Source organism: Cetorhinus maximus, chromosome 1 (assembly GCF_964194155.1).
Source record: "Cetorhinus maximus chromosome 1, sCetMax3.hap1.1, whole genome shotgun sequence".
NCBI lineage: Eukaryota > Metazoa > Chordata > Chondrichthyes > Lamniformes > Cetorhinidae > Cetorhinus > Cetorhinus maximus.
In genome coordinates, this window is record NC_135879.1 from 234,048,095 (window position 1) to 234,065,338 (window position 17,244).

The 17,244-nt window shown below is 44.1% G+C and overlaps 1 protein-coding gene across 3 annotated transcripts in view; it reads left to right on the forward strand.

The window, feature by feature from the left end:
• The window catches only part of dnaaf9 (dynein axonemal assembly factor 9), a 253,896-nt gene that overhangs the window by 105,568 nt on the left and 131,084 nt on the right, over positions 1-17,244 (forward strand). For all 3 annotated transcript variants that reach the window (XM_078554544.1, XM_078554554.1, XM_078554564.1), the window contains one exon: positions 13,322-13,392. In XM_078554544.1, coding sequence (XP_078410670.1) covers positions 13,322-13,392 — 71 coding nt within the window. The remainder of the gene's footprint in view (positions 1-13,321; positions 13,393-17,244) is intronic.

Sequence of the window (17,244 nt, forward strand, 5' to 3'; positions counted from 1 at the left end):
GTACTTTTTAAAAGAGTTTAAAGTTTCTGACCACCAACTTGGGCAGCGAATTCCAGACACCCACTACCCTCTACGTAAAAAAGTTCTTCCTCATGTCCTCCCTACACCTTCTGCCACTTTTCTTGTCCCCTGGTTCTAGAATTCTCTAACAAGGGAAACAATTTTATCCTGTCCACTCTATCTATTCCCCTCATAATTTTGTACACCTCAATCAAGTCACTCCTCAGCCTTCTTTGTTCGAAGGAAAAGAACCCCAACCTATCCAATCTCTCCTCATAGCTGCACTTTTCTAACCCTGGCAACATTCTTGTAAACCTCCTCTGCACTCTCTCCAGAGCTATTACGTCCTTCCTGTAATGCGGTGACCAGAACTGCACACAATACTCCAGTTGTGGCCTCACCGGTGTTTTATACAATTCCAACATTATATCCTTACTTTTATATTCTATACCTCTGCCAGTGAAGGAGAGCATTCCATATGCCTTCTTTACAATCTTGTCTACTTGAACTGCTGCCTTCAGGGACCTGTGTACTTGTACGCCAAGATCTCTCACTTCATCTACCCCTCTTAGTATACTCCCATTTATTGTGTAGTCCCTGTAACTGTTTGACCTCCCTAAATGTATGACCTCACACTTCTCAATGTTAAAATCCATCTGCCACTTTACCGCCCACTCCACCAACCCATTTATATCGTTTTGGAGATTATGGCTATCCTCTACACTACCCACTACTTGGCCAATCTTTGTGTCATCTGCAGATTTCCCAATCGTGCCCCCCACGTTCACGTCCAAATCGTTAATATATCACACAAACAGCAAGGGTCCCAACACCGAGCCCTGTGGAACACCACTTGAGACAACTTTTCATTCGCAAGGGCATCCATCGACCGTTACTCTTTGTTTCCTGTTACAAAGCCAACCTTTTATCCAGTTTGCCACATTACCCTGAATCCCATGGGCTTTTACTTTCTTGACCAATCTGCCATGTGGGACCTTGTCAAATGCCTTGCTAAAATCCATGTACACAACATCCACTGCACTACCTTCATCAATCCTTCTTGTCACTTCCTCAAAGAATTCAATCAAATTTGTGAGGCAAGACCTTCCTTTAACAAATCCATGCTGACCATCCCTGACTAGTCCATGCCTTTCCACATGACAGTTAATCCCATCTCTCAGGACTGATTCTACTAATTTGCTCACCACTGATGTAAGACTAGCTGGCCTATAATTGTTTGGCATTTCCTTTGATCCCTTTTTAAACAATGGAACTAGGTTTCCATTCCTCCAGTCCTCCGGTACCTCCCCTATATCGAGTGAAGATTGGAAAATCATCCTCGGATCATCTGCTATCTCCTCCCTGACTTCCTTCAGCAGCCTCGGAAACATACCAACTTTCAAGGATTTCAACCCTTCGAGTACTTCCTCTCTCTTTATGACTCTGCCATCCAATATCTCGCAGTGTTCCTCCTGGACTACTATATCTACATTCTCCCTTTTCTTTGTAAACACGGAGACAAAATATTCATTCAAAACCCTTCCCACAGCCTCTGCATCTACACACAAGTTTCCATCTTCATCTCTGATAAGTCCCACTTTTTCCTTAACTAATCTTTTAGCATTAATGTATTGGTAAAACATCTTTGGGTTATCTTTAACTTTACATGCTAATCTTTTTTCATGCCCTCTTTGATTTCCTTTCTTACTTCGTCCCTGCACTTCCTATATTCGTCTAGGCTATCTGCAGTGCTTAGTTCTTTGTCCGTATCGTACGCTTTATTTTTCTGTTTGTTCTTCCCTTGTATTCCTCTAGACAACCAGAGGGGTCTAGATTTGGCAGTACCACTCTTATTTTTGTAGGGGACATGTCTACTTTGTACAATTAGGGTCTCGCTTTTTAGTGCTTCCCACTGGTTTTCCACTGTTTTATCCTCCAGCAGTGCTGTCCAGTCCACCTCAGCCAAGTCCCTTCTCATTTCTGCAAAATTTGCCTTCCCCCAGTTCAAGACTTTTACTCCTGCCTTATCTCTGTTCTTTTCCAAATCTAATTGAATTGTGATTACTGTCCCCGATATGGTCGCCAACTGTCACTTCACCCACTTCCCCTTCTTCGTTCCCCAAGACTAGGTCTAGAATTGCATCTCCTCTCGTTGGGTTTGTCACTGGTTGAAAAAATTTTCCTGGACACACTGCATGAATTTTTCTCCCTCAGTGCCCCTTATATTGTTTGAATCCCAGTTGATATTAGGATAGTTGAAGCCTCCTACTATTATTGCCCTCTTGTTCTTACAAGCAGAAATTTGGCTACATATTTGTTCTTCTATCTCCCTTTCACTATTTGGGGGTGTAGTATACTCCCAGTAGTGTGACTGCCCCTTTTTTTCTTTCTAAGCTCAGTTGGTCATGATTTGGAATTTCGAAGTCGGAGAGTAAGGATAAAGGAAATGTACTCTGACGGATCACTGACTTGGATGAATGAATAGAACCATGAACATCTAAATTAGCAGATGACATAAAATTAAAAGAGACAGTAAGAAGAGTATATGGAAGCAGGAAGCTACAAAAAGATGTAGACAAATTAACTGAGTGGACAAAACTGGGTTCAACGTAAGGTATTCCATTTTGGAAACGAGAAAAAACAATTGGAATATTTTCCTAATAGTGAAAGAGCAGCTATGTAGATGAGAGAAGAAATTTGGGTGGCAACATGCACAAATTAATTAAAGCTACTGTATAGGAACAGAAGATAAGCAAAAAGGCTTATATAAGGTTACCATTTATATTGAAGAAACTGGAATGCAAAGGGACAGAAGTTATGTTTCAGTTGTACAAAATCTTGCTTTGATGATGTCTGCAGCACTGTTGCATTCAGCTTTGGGCACTACTCCCTAGGAAAGATAGATTGGCCTATGAGGGCAGATTGCATAAATGTTATATTTATAATCATTTGGCATTTCTGAAAAAAGAGACATATATTATCGGAGCTTTTCGTCTTGCACTCATCAGGACAGTTACACAAAATAAGCCAACGGTAAAGGGAAGTTTAACTCGTTCCATTTACTGTTGGTTTATCTTGTGCAGCTGTCATAATGAGTGCAAGATGAAAAGCTTTGATAGTATGTCCTTTTCTTCAGCAAAACTTTAAATTTCCTTCAGTTTAGAAGGTTGAGGGGCGATCTAATTGAGGATCCTAAAGGATTCACAAGAGAACAATAAGCTCTGCTGGAAAATCCAGAACAAGGTGGCTAATCAAACATTTAGAGCTAGGTCATTCAGGAGTGAAATCAGGCACAAAAGGTAGTGGAAATCAGGATAATCACCCCCAAATTTGTTAGCTGAAATTTTCAGGGCGTAACAGATTTTTATCAGGTGTGGGTATCAAGGAATTGTATCAAAGGTGGCTAAATGAGTTGAGGTACTGATCAGGCATGATTTTATCAAATGTACAAGAGGTTTGAGTGGCTGAATGACCTAAGCCTCTTCAAAAATTCCTAAAAATGACCTCATCTGTATGAGAATATTATTTACTTATTCGTTCATGGGATGTGGGCGCCACTGGCTAGGCCAGCATCTATTGCAAACCCCTAATTGCTCTTGAGAAGAAGGTGCTGAGCTGCCGCCTTGAACTGCTGAAGTCCATGTGTTGTAGGGACACCCATAGTGCTGTTAGGAAGGGAGCTCCGGGATTTTGACCCAGCGACAGTGAAGCAATGGCAATGTATTTCCAAGTCAGGATGATGTGCGACTTGGAGGGGAACCATGCAGGTGGTAGTGTTCCCATGCATCTGCCGCCCTTGTCCTTCTGGGTGGTAGAGGTTGCAAGTTTGGAAAGTACAGTCGAAGGAGCCTTCGTGAGTTATATATCAAGAGAACAAGGGTGGCTACACCAATGTGGGCCCTTAGTGATAGACAGGGGTGATAGTGTAATTGAAAGTCAATGAATGGCAGACTTACTGAATGGCTAGTTTTACCTAGTTTTACTTCATAGTGGAGAACGATAAGATACAGTGAAAGCTGAAAATAAGTCAAGGGAAGGAACTAACTAGATTCAAAATAGTTGGAAAAAAAGTGAGGGAGGAATGAATAAGTTTTTAAGATTGATAAATCTCAAGCCAGGAATTGTCCCCTTGGAATGGGAAATTATTAGTCACTCTGCTAATTAAGGGTAAGAGAGCTAAATGTGAAATTACAGGCCTATTAGCTGAAGGTTAGTTGTAGGGAAGTTACTACAATCTGTTACCATAGGACAGAGTGACTGAGCATTTGGACAAATGTGAGCGCTGATCAGAGAGGGCCAGCATGGATTTCTAAAGTGTAAATCATGTCCAGTGAACGTAGTCTTTTTTGAGCAGGTAATGTGCTAGATAAGGACTTAACTATTAATGTTATTTATGTAGATTTGGAAAAAGCATTCATCAAAGTTCCGTGTAAGAGACTATTCAAAAATAGATGGGTTTATTGAACTTTGCAACCTATTGGCTTGGATAGGCAATTGGTTTAAAGGTAGGAAACAGAGTAAGGGTAATGGGTATGTACTCAAATTAGCAGAATGTGACTTGGTGACCCGCAGGGATCTTCTAGGCTTTTCATTATATTTATAAATGACTTGGATAAAGGAACAGAGAACCTTATAGCTAAGTTTGCTGACATCTCCAAGCTAGGTGGCGTAGTAAATTGTTTGATCAGAACAGAAAGTTGCTAAGGGGCATATATTAAGTGAGTGAGCAAATTATAACAAATGTAGTTCATTTTGGGGACGTGTGAGATCATCCATTTTGAGGCCGTGGAAAGATAGATCAGTGTGTTTTCTAATGACGAGAAGTTGGCAATTGTGGTGGAACAGAAAGGTTTAAGTGTCCAAGTGGAGAAATCACTTTTTTAAAAAAAAGTTCTGGGCAGGTACAAAAAATGAAAAAGGCGAACAGAATTTTGGCTTTTTTTTCTCGAGGGCTAGAATACAAAGGGATAGAAATTGTGAAGACGGGTTGCATCGATTATGATTAGACTTGCATTCCCTTAAATATAGAAGATTAAGAGGTTATCTGATTGAGATGTTTAAGATGAATAAAGGATTTGATAGGATAGACAGAGAATTTCTCCAATGAGAGAGTCCAGAGCTAGGGGATTGTTGGACCTGGGCATTTTTTATCTTTTATGGGATGTGAACATCTTGACAAGGCCACTATTTGTTACCCATTCCAAATTGACCTTGAGAAGATGGTGATGAATGCTACCTTGAACCGCTGGTTTGACTTTTTTGTAGCAGTTTGGTACAACCGAGTGGCTTGCTAGGCCATTTTAGAGAGCAATTAAGAATTGGCCATATTTCTGTGGGTCTGGAGTCGTGTGCCAAATCAGATAAGGACAGCAGATTTCTTTCCCTCAAGCACATTAGTGAACCAGAAAGGTTTTTCCAATGACTGATGATTTCATGGTTACCATTACTGAGACTAGTTTTTAATTCCAAATCTGTTAATTGAATTTAAATTCCATGGGATTTGAGCCTGTCTCCAGATCATTAGTGTGAGCTTCTGGATTACTAGTCCAGTGATATTACCACTACGCCACCAATTGTGGTAGAAATGTTCAGGAAGACAATACATAATCAGCAATAACAGAGGTGGTTTTTTAATTGGCATTAATACAGCAATAATCAATCTAGTTCATGCAAATGAATATTATATGTTCTCATTACTCTGACAGTGCAATATCTACAAGAATGCAAACAAGAGTTCAGGGCGTTAGGAATTTTGAAACCAGGATAGCTGGATGAAATTAAATTATAGATCAGCCATGATCATATTGAATGATGGGCAGGCTCAAGAGGCTGAATAGCCTACTCCTGTTCCTAGGTTATCATATTATTGTGTATTGTGGTCAAATATTCCTTTCAAAATAAATTAAATAAACTCTAGCAAACTTGATATCTAATAGACATGAAGAATATTTTTTGCTGTGAACTCTTGTTTGCATTCTTGTAGATACTGCACTGTCAGAGTAATGAGAACATATAATATTCATTTGCATGAACTAGATTGATAATTGTTGTATTAATGCCAATTAAAAAACCACCTCTGTACATAGCTGATTATGTATTGTCTTCCTGAACATTTCAAACTACAAACTTGAGGTTGCACATAGATTGTGAAGAAACAGCTGTCTCTGTTTTAACAGGTTGAGCTACTTGGTTGTGACACTAAAGAATTTCAGCTCTCTAACTTGATCAGACATTAAACTTATTGAGGAATAATGTGTTCTCACATGTTAATTTTATGGATAACTACTGGAGGACAGCACTCTGCTAAATATGTAAGATCAAATATCTGCTAACTCATATTTTATGCTCAATGTATACTATTTCTCTGAATGTGGTAGTATGGAAAGTGTTTGAAGTGAATAGCGTAAATGCATTTAAGGGGAAATAAGACAAGCATATGAGTGAAATAGAACGGAGGGTTAAGATGATGGATTTAGATGAGGAAAGATATGGGGGAGAGGCTTGAGTGGAGCACTAATGCTGTGCCTTATATTCTATGTAATCCTATGAACCCACTTGGTTGACTGAACATGCCTGTCTCTTGTCACAATTCATGACAATCTGTTTAATCTCATCTGCAAATTTATAAGACCCAATCCATTTAATTTTTCTAAAGCATGCAAAGCTGAAGTTGGTAAATGCAAATTATTAGAATGCATTTTTAACATAAAATAATCAGGGCTGATAAAATCCTTTCTGCCTGTCAGTTAATTTTATTTTTAGTGCAATAATTCTTCCATCATGCAGTGTAACAGTATTTTGAATCTACGCTTCACATTAAATATTGACTCATGGTGAACACGAGGTGGATAAACTGAACTTTCAGGAAATGACTTGGGTGAAGCAATTGAAGGGATGGTTGCCAAATTTGCTGATGACACAAAGATAGGTAGGAAAGTAAGTTGTGAAGAGGACATAAGATCTGGCAAATGGAGTATAATATGGGAAAATGTGAAATGGGCCATTTTGGCAGGAAGAATAAAAGAGAATCATATTATCTATATGGTGAGAGATTGCAGAGCACTGAGGTGCTGAGAGATCTGGGTGTCCTAGTGAATGAATCACAAAAGACTAATATGCAGGTACAGCAGGTAATTGAAAGCTAATAGAATGTTATCATTTATTGCGAGGGGAATTGAATACAAAAGTAGGGAGGTTATGCTTCAGTTGTACAGGATGCTAGTGAGCCCACCTTTGGTGTAACGTATACAGCATTGGTCACCTTATTTAAGGAGGGATGTAAATGCGTAGGAAGCAGTTCAGAGAAGGTTTACCAGACTAATACCTGGAATGGGTAGGTTGTCTTATGAGGAAAGGTTGGACAGACTAGGCTTATATCCGCTGGAGTTTAGAAGAGTGAGAGGTGACTTGATTGAAGCATATAAGATCCTGAGGGGCCTTGATGGGGTGGATGTGGAGAGGATTTTTCCTCTTGTGAACCAGGGCCAGAATTTTCTTGACGGCGTGTGGGGACGGGCCCCGCATGCTGACATGTAAAACGGCGTGCGGTGCCGTTGGGCAAGCGTCCCAACATCACCGCGTGCCATTGTGATATTTCGGGGGGCGTGCGCGCGATGATCTCTGATGCACACCCGCCATTAATTAACGGGCCACTGAAGGCAGCAACTGACGGTGACTTTCTGGGGCTCGTGCAATCTTCAGGTCATCGCATGGGCGCAATGGGCAGGCGGGTAGGCCACATTTTTATAAATCTCATCCATGGGCGGGATAAGAGGGGTGAGTGGGGTTGAGTATTATTTGTCAGACATTTAATGCTTAAAGTTACTGCTACTTGCCTGTGTGAGCAGGAATACTTCAAAACTCTCCACAGCTGCTAGAACAGGAGTAACAGCCTTCAGGTCAGGACTCTGAGTAAACATCATTTCTGGGGCCTCGTTGGTCTCAGGAAGCCTTCCCTTACCCTGGGAATGGGAGCTGTGCTATCCACTGGAAGCACCTCCTCCTGAGGAGGAAGGGAGGGCCAGAAGAGGGAGGAGGCCAGGAGTCCACATTCAGCCTCCAGGGGAGCCACCTTTGGGAGGAGAGGCGCAGGCACAAAGGGCATAGGGCCAATAGGAAGTCCAAGGCGGAAGGGGCTGGAGGAGACCCCACTATCCTGCTGCCAGGGTATACAGGCGGTGAAGCAGCTACCTCAGTGTCTGAGATGCAGTGCCAAAGGATGCTCTGTCTCTCAAGGGAGAGAGTGACCTCCATCTGTCAGATGATAGGCCCTGAGATCTGCGCTAACTGTACAGTGGGTGGGCACCCCATGCCAGTGCTGTTGAAGGTCACGGCTGCCCTCAATTTCTATGACCCTGGCTCTTTCCAGGGGTCAGTGGGTGATCTTTGTGGAGTCTCCCAATCAGCTGTCTACACTTGTGTCAAGCAGGTCACAGACGCTCTGTCCAGGCATGCATTGACTTTCATTCACTACTGCTGGGACAGTCAGACAGAGCAAGCCAGAGGCTTCGCAGTGATTGCTGGCTTACCCCGTGTCCAGGGTGCAATCGACTGCACACATGTGGCCATCAAGGTGAGCCTGGTGCCTTCGTCAACAGGAAGGGATTCCACTCCTTGACCGTGCAGATAGTGTGTGAGCACAAGATGCAGATTCTGTAAGTCTGTGCAAGGTACCCAGGCAGCTTCCATCCTCAGACATTCCCAGGTGTTGAGGCTCTTCAGTGCTCCAGCCCGGCTGGATGGATGGCTGATGGGTGACAAGGGCTATCCCCTCAAAAGGTGGCTCATGACGCCCCTCCGCCATCCAAGAACAGAGGCTGAGTAGCGGTACAATAGGAACCACGCCTCCACAAGGGCTGTGGTAGAGAGAACCATCGGTCTTCTCTAAATGCGCTTCCGATGCTTGGACCGTTCAGGGGGCGTACTCCAGTACCCCGCAGATCGTGTGTTGCTGATAGCGGTTGCATGCTGCACTCCCCACAATCTGGCGCTGGAAAGGGGCAACACAGTGGAGGAAGAAGATGTAGGTGCAGTTGCTCCGGTTGCACACGATGAGTCCAGTAGTGAGCCTGAGGATGAGCACGCACAGGAGAACGCTGAGGGGGTAGACGCTGACCCGGGCATCCTCCAGGGAGGCGGGGACACCTGGAAGGCTTTAATTCAATGAACCTCCAGCTAGCCCACCACAGATGGACTTCCAACACAAGCCAAGGTTGCAGGCTCCATATTCAATACCTGAGTGCAAAATCTGCCTGGGTAGGAACATTAACTAAGTGCCTTGTCAATAAAGCTCATTGTCAAACAAGTCACTCATAACATCATGGGTTCCCGTCCACCTGCAGAAGTAAGGAATCACCCTGAGCCATGCTCTCATATCAAAATTTAATGATTTAACAAGATGAAGCACAAAAAAAAATTGCAAAGCTGTTACGCATCACACTGAATGGTCATCACGGGGCAACATAAAACCACCAGTGAGAAACCTGTGGTGTGCCTAAGGCGCCTTAAGTTTATGTTTCTGGGTGCTATGTCTAGGTGCTCCCCCCTCACTGGCAGTGGCATCTGAGACAGCCTGCTCACTGTTGTCCTGTTGGCCTTGATGACCTTGGTGGGCATCCTCTGGCCCGTGATGGCCATTGATGGATGGGCACCGAGGTGGGATATTTGGTGTCCAAACCATCTCCCACACTGGCACTGACCAGTTGAGGTCAAGGCTGCTGTGAGGGCTTGCAGGTCTGAGCGCAACCCCAGGAGGCCCTGATTGTTCTCTTGGAGGAGCCTCTCCACGAGAGTTGCCACTCTCTCCATGGAGGAAGCACGGCCATGAAGCTCATTGCATTGGTGATGCTCCACTTGGACTCCTCCAGCATGGGCACTGTGCCGCGCATTGCCTCATGTATCTCCGCCAGATCCTCCCGCATACCCTGCTGCACTCCAGAACTGTTGCCTAACAGACGACTCCAGAGGCACATCATCAGCCACTGACCAAGCATGTGCCTGGTCCCCAGCAGTCCTCCGACTGCCGGCGCCATAGGAACTCTGTCTCCGCCTGCACCTCAAGTGACTGTGAAGTACCCTCACTGCTGTGACCGGGACACTAGCCGATGATCTAATTCCCACCGAGGTGCTAGTATCTGCGCTGGTGCCTGCCTGGCAGAGATGGTGTGACGCTGGTGAGTCCAGTTGTTCAGGGCCCTGAGGTGTGAGAAGTGGCCCCTCTGCCTCCTCCTCCCGGCCGTGCTCCGGTGATGCTTAAAGAAAGAACAAGGACACTTGATTAGTTAAAGTGGAGACAGTGTCAATGTGCATGCCTGTCTCCCGGATCAGTATGCGCGCATCCTTCCATAATCAATGGTCAACCCATGTTACAAGCTTCAATCACTGAACATTCAGCAGTGCCATGGCTGCTGGGACACACATTGTGACCTCAGTGCTTGGCAATCTTACCTCCTCGTGGCACCCCAGCCTCACTGCCACCAGATGGACCTGGGTGCATGGCGCCTCTCCAGATCCATCTGGAGAGTATCTGCTTGTATCTGATGGCGATGGCCAACTGGGCCTGGCCTCCGCCAGTCCGCACCAGCTCCGCGACATTGTGAGCGATCTTCTCCTGTAAAGGAGAGAGGAGCATTGATTAGTCCACCCTTACCTGGATTCCCATCGCATCCCTGCCACTCCAACCAGAGTGGGGCATTGCAGGACTTCAGTGATTCGTCACCCCGCAGCTGCTGCACACTCACACTAAGAAGCCAGGGCTGAACCCCCTTGCCCGCATGCTGCCTCCAATACATTTGGCACCACAAGGTCTAACCTTGCAAAGCAAGGAGGCACAAGCACGTGGAACGCCAAAGGCAGCAGATGGATTGGTGCCCCGCCACCTGGAAGCTCCCCTCCCATCATGTCAGCATCCTGACTTTGACATGTTTTGCAGTTCCAGCACTGTGTCTAGGTGCAGATCCTTGAGGTTGCCCCCAAAACAGTACTCTGGGTGTCAGTGTCTCACATGCTGTGGGTGTAGAACACATCTCAGCACTACCCTCTCAGGGTGAACTAGGCATGGGCAATATCTGCTGGCCCATCCAGTGAGGGAAACATGCTGTGAAGGATTCACAGCACAGCTGTAGCTGCACTCAGAGTTTGGGAAGATGGGGCCTGGGGGCAAAGCCTACCAGCTGTGTTTAGTGACCTCTGCCAACATGGTACTCACCCTTCCCGAGCGCAAGAGGCCATTGAATCGCTTGTGGCACTGGACCCACGTGCGTTGCACCACGTCATGGGAGCTGACTATGCCACCGTCTCTCAGGCACGTTTGATCAGATGGGGGGATCTCCGCCTCCTGTCCCTCGGAACGAGGACCTCCTGCCATGCTGCCACCTCCTCCAGGAGGGCAGCTAGGCACTCATCAGAAAACCGAGGGCCCGCTGCCCTGCCCTCCCCTCCTGCCTGGCCTGCTCTCCAGTAGTGCTCTAGGGAGCCCTTCTACTGGCCATGCTGAACAGCCTTCGCAGGGCTGCCAATGCTTTATTTGAACAGGCCACCGGGTCGCCATTGGACCTGGCGGTCATTGCACTCCTGCCGCCACCTGCCCACTCCCGCTATCCTTGGGCATCATGCTTCACGCTGGGCCAGCCTTAATTGGCCCACCGACTTAAAATGGCGGAGCGGAGCCGATCGTGGGTGGCGATCAGCTCTGCGGCTGCTCCTGAACAGCCCGCTCGGCAGGGAGAAAATTGTCCCCTAGGGATCACTGTTTAAAAATAAGGGGTCACCCATTCAAAACAGAGATGTGATGTTTTTTCACTGTGGGTCGTGAGTCTTTGGAACTCTTCCTGAAAAGGTGGTGGAAGCAGTGTCCTTGAATATTTTTAAGGCAGAGGTGGATAGATTCTTGATAAGCAAGGGGGTGATAGGTTATCTGGGGTAGGTGGGATGCAGACTTCAGGTTACTATCAGATCTGCCATGATCTTATTAAATGGTGGTGCAGGCTTGAGGAGCTGAATGGCCTCCTCTTGCCCCTTGTTTGTATGTAATTCCTTCCTTCTCATCCAGCTTTTTGAACCTTCCTGGCTTTGACCTACCATTTCTAGTATGCGCTTAACCATTTTAGATGTAGGAAGGTGAGGTGTGCAGCAAATGATCACATTTAGGAAGAGCCCTCTGTGTAATCTATTGTAATTGAGGACACTGTACATATACTCAAAGACCAGCATGAGTTGAGATAATTTTTTGGAGAACTATCCAGACTCCATAGAACTGATCTTGATGCTACCGAACAGCTGACGTGTGTATGATGCTTACCTAAGACCTTTGACACTAACATTTTTGACGTCCTTGAGTTATAGTGTATCTTTCAATTTTATTGCTGCCATTGGAAACATTGTTATTTGCTATTCATGATGCTGAATGCATCTATCAAATCACTTAACCTTTGTTGCTCTAAGGACAACAACCCCAACTTCTCTAGAATAAAAGCAAAATACTGTGGATGTTGCAAATCTCAAATAAAAACAAAGTGCTGAAACTGTGTCCAGGTAACCTTCCTCTCCCTGATACATCACACAGCCCGACGCTCAGACTCAAGCTTGTCAACTCTGAGCCAAAGTTCCTTGAGCTGCAGAGATTTGCTGCAGATGTGCTCTCACCTTGGTGCCCACCAGCTCCCATTCACCACCATTCTCTGCTTTCAGTCTCTTAGCCAAATTTGTATCCATACTGCCACAGTTTCTTCAATCCCATGACCTTTAATCTTTCTAACATGTTGAAGGTATTTTCGTTAGCTGCAGATTTGACTATTCCAATGCACTCTGACTGATCTCTCACACTCTACCTTCTGTAAACTTGAAGTCTTTCAAAACTTTACTGCCCGTGTCTTAACTCACAGCAAGTCCCATCCCTCTATCACCACTCGCTGACCTACATCTGCTCCCGGTCAAGCAGTGTCTTGATTTTAAAATTCCCAGCCTTTCCATGGCCTTGGCCCTCCCTACCTCTATAATCTCCTCCAACCCCACAATGCTCTGAGTTTTTTGTGTTCCTCAAATTCTGGCTTCTTTTGCAGTTGCCTAGGCTACGAGCTCTGGAATTCCTTCCTACATCTCTCCACTTATCTATCTTTTTCCTCCTTTAAGACAATCTGTATAATGAACTTCTTTGACCAAGCTTTTGGTAATCTGATCCAATATCTCCTTATGTGACTTGGTGTCATACCTTGTTTTATAATAATCCTGTGAAGTGCCTTGGGACATTTCATGACATCAAAGGTACAGTAAGTTGTTGGGCATTTTGACAAAATAATCTGTTGCACCTCTTTTTGCACTGCAGATGGCACTGTGTCTACAGATATCAGCTACATGATTCTCACAGCAACTGTGCCTCGATATGTCTCCTGGATGGTAAGTAACTTTTTTTTAGAATGTACGCACAAGATGTTGGTGTCGCTGTTTACTACAGCAATCCAAAACCTATGAACCATGTTATTGTTGAGTAAATTTAACTGGACCAGTCATATAAATATTGTGGCTGTAAAAGCAGGTTAGATGCTGAGAATTCTTACTAATGCCTAACTAATTACTCGCTGCACCTGCATGCTGACTTTCTGTGATTCATGTACAAGGACATCCAGAGCTCTCTGTACTGCAGCAATCTGTAGTCTCTCTCCATTTAAAAAATATTCTGTCAAAATGGACAACCTCCCACTTTCCTGCATTATACTCCATTTGCTTAATTTTTGCCCACTCACTTAACATATCAAAATCTCTTTGCAGATTCTTTGTATCCTCCTTACAGCTCGCTTTCCCACCTATCTTCACATTGTCAGCAAATTTGACTACAATACAGTCAGTCTCTTCATCCATGTCATTCATGCAGAACATAAATAGCTGAAGCCCCAGCACTGATCCCTGTGGCACTCCACTAGTTACAGTTGCTATTCTGAAAGTGACTGTTTATCCTAACTCTGTTTCCTGTTAGTAAGTCAAACTTAAATCCATGCTAATATGTCACCCTCAACACCACAAGCTCTTATCTTGTGCAGTAACCTTTTATGTGGCACCTTATTGAATGCCTTTTAGAAATCCAAATACATTACATCTGCTGGTTTCCCCTTTATCCCCAGCCAAGCTATTCAAATACAGCTACAACACTGGCATCTACCCAGCAATGTGGGAAATTGCCCAGGTATGTCCTCTACCAAAAAGCAGGACAAATCCAACCCGGCCAATTACCGCCCAATCAGTCTACTCTCCATTATCAGTAAAGTGTTGAAAGGGGTCATCAACAGTGCTATCAAGTGGGACTTGCTTAGCAATAACTTGCTCACTGATGCTCAGTTTGGGTTCCACCAGGGTCACTCAGCTCCTGACCTCATTACAGCCTTAGTTCAAATATGGACTAAAGAGCTGAATCCAGAGGTGAGGTTAGAGTGACGGCCCTTGACACCGAGGCAGCATTTGACTGAATCAAGGAGCCCTAGCAAAACTGGAGTCAATGAGAATCAGGGGTAAACTCTCCGCTGGTTTGAATCATACTTAGCACAAAAGAAGATGGTTGAGGTTGTTGAAAGTCAATGAGCTCAGTTCCAGGACATCACTGCAGGAGTTCCTCAGGGTAGTGTCCTGACACAACCATCTTCAGCTGCTTCATCAATGACCTTCCTCCCATCATAAAGTCAAAAGGCCTAGAGAAAATTGTTTCAAGTTCCTCCCTCTTTAATTTTTGTTTATAAATAGCTTCTTAAACTAAAGGCAGGCTAATTGATAGTTATTACTATGATGCAGTGCTTCTTCAATTACTCCAACCTACAACAAATCTTTTTAAAAGATACAAAACAAAAACAGAATTACCTGGAAAAACTCAGCAGGTCTGGCAGCATTGGCGGAGAAGAAAAGAGTTGACGTTTCGAGTCCTCATGACCCTTCAACAGAAAAGATAGTTGTATTGCACAATTGGTGTCTATAAAACTTAGATAAAGCAATAAAAGTTTGTTTATCAGACACACAAGTTTTAATATTGTGCTGATAAACAATCTACTGCTGAAGAAAACCTTGAATGTGTGATGTGGCCTTGTACATGTTATGCTGGTTTCAGTGCATGCCTGTTCTGTAAAACTGAGCTGGGGATACCCGCCTGCCTTAAGAGACTTAAGTACTTTTGTGTATACTTTCCATCTTATCTACTATGCCTTTTACTACCCTATATGTTGAGCGGTGAACTCCTTCCTTGGTGAGACCATATGCAGATTAGGTGACTGCTGTTGAATTTCACTAACCATCTGCGTTTCCAGTATTTATAGCCTTTTTAAAAATCTCTCGGTATGGATCATCTAACTTATTGATTTTATATTACGGATGCACTGGATACGATACTTATCCAACAGGCGGGTAGACCTGCATAATTAATGATTGATTATGACTCACTATTGTGTTTTCTGATGGCTTTTAATTTGATTATTTTCCCCAGTGTTGAACAGATCCAAGAAGAGAAAGAAATGTGGTTATTTAAGGACAATGTGTATTCCAGCTGCATTTATTTGATTTCAACAAACAGAACATTGTTATAATTTATTTACCTCTTTTCGTTGTCTTGCTCCTTTAAACCAGAGTTTGAAAAGTGCTTTACTTTGAATTTGCATTTCTGAACTTACCTACTATATCATTTACCCATTATTCTTCATTACCGGCAGCCTATGTAGCTATTTCGCCCTTTTGTGCCATTGACTGTTCTTCATGAAGGAAAATTAACATGAGGGGTATTTTGTCAGAGAATCACAGAATCTTTACAGTGCAGAAGGAGGCCATTCAGCCCATCGAGTCTGCACTGGCTCTCTGAAAGAGTATCCTACCTAGTCCTACTCCTCTGCCTTATCCCCGTAACCTTGCACATTCTTTTCGGATAGAAATCGAACTCCCTTTGGAATAACTCGATCGTACCTGCCTCCACCACCCTCTCATGAAGTTTGCTGCAGACTCCAACCACTCTCTGGGTGAAAATTTGTTTTCTTACATAACATTTACTCCTTTTGCCAATTATTTTGAATCTGTGCCCTCCAGTTCTTGATGCTCTCTTGAGTGGGAATAGTTTCTCACTATTTACCATGTCCTTACCCCTCAGGATCTTGAATACCTCTATCAAGTCTCCTCTCAGCCTTCTTTTCTCCAAGGAAACCAGTTCGAACCTCTCCAATCTATCCTCATAGCTTCAGTTATTTATCCCTGGAATCATTCTTGTGAATCTCCTCTGTACTCTCTCCAGTGTTTTCACATCCTTCCTCAAGTATGGCCCCCAGAACTGGATGCAGTACTCCAGATGAGGCCTAACTAGTGTCTTATACAACATAACCTCCTTATTCTTGTACTCATGCCCCTATTAATAAAGCCTAAGAAACTATATGCTTGACTACCTGCTCTGTCAACATGCTCTGCCATCTTCAATGACTCATGTACATGCAAGACCATAAGGCATAATTTGGCCCATCAAGTCTGCTCCGCCATTCAGTCATGGCTGATAAGTTTCTCAACCCCATATACACCGAGGCCTCTCTGTTCCTGCACCTCCTTTAGAGTCTCCCCATATTCTTCCTGCCAAAATGAATCACCTCACACTTCTCTTCATTGAACTTCATCTGCTACTTGTCTGCCCAATATACCAACATGTCTATGGCCATTTGAAGTTCATGATTATCATCACAATTGATAACGTTTCCAATCTTCGTGTCACCTGCACATTTTGAAATCATGCCCTGAACACTACAACCTAAGTCATTAATATATATCAGGAAGAGCAAGGGTCCCAACACTGACACCTAGGGAACTCCACTACAAACCTTCCTCCAAACTGAAAAACAGCCATTTATCACTACAGTCTGTTTCGTGTCACTCAGCCAATTCCTTACCTGAGTCAAAAACAAAAAGCGCTAGAAAAACTCAGCAGGTCTGACAGCATCTGTGGAGAGAAAGACCGAGTTAATGTTTTGAGCCCGTATGACTCTTCAGAGCTAAAGAGAAGTAAAAATATGGTGAAATATATACTGTTTAAGGGGAGTGGAACAGGTGAAGCCGGATAGGAGGCCAGCGATAGGTGGAGGCAAAGGAAAGATTGCAAAAGGTGTTGAGTTTTAGTAAGCACCTTGTCAAACACCAGGAGGAAAATGGAAAGCAATGAAGGTGAACAGGGCAAAAGAGATGAGCGGAAATCCTGTCAGAGAGAAGAGCAGTACTTCTTCAAGATAGGCATTTCTCAACATCCCT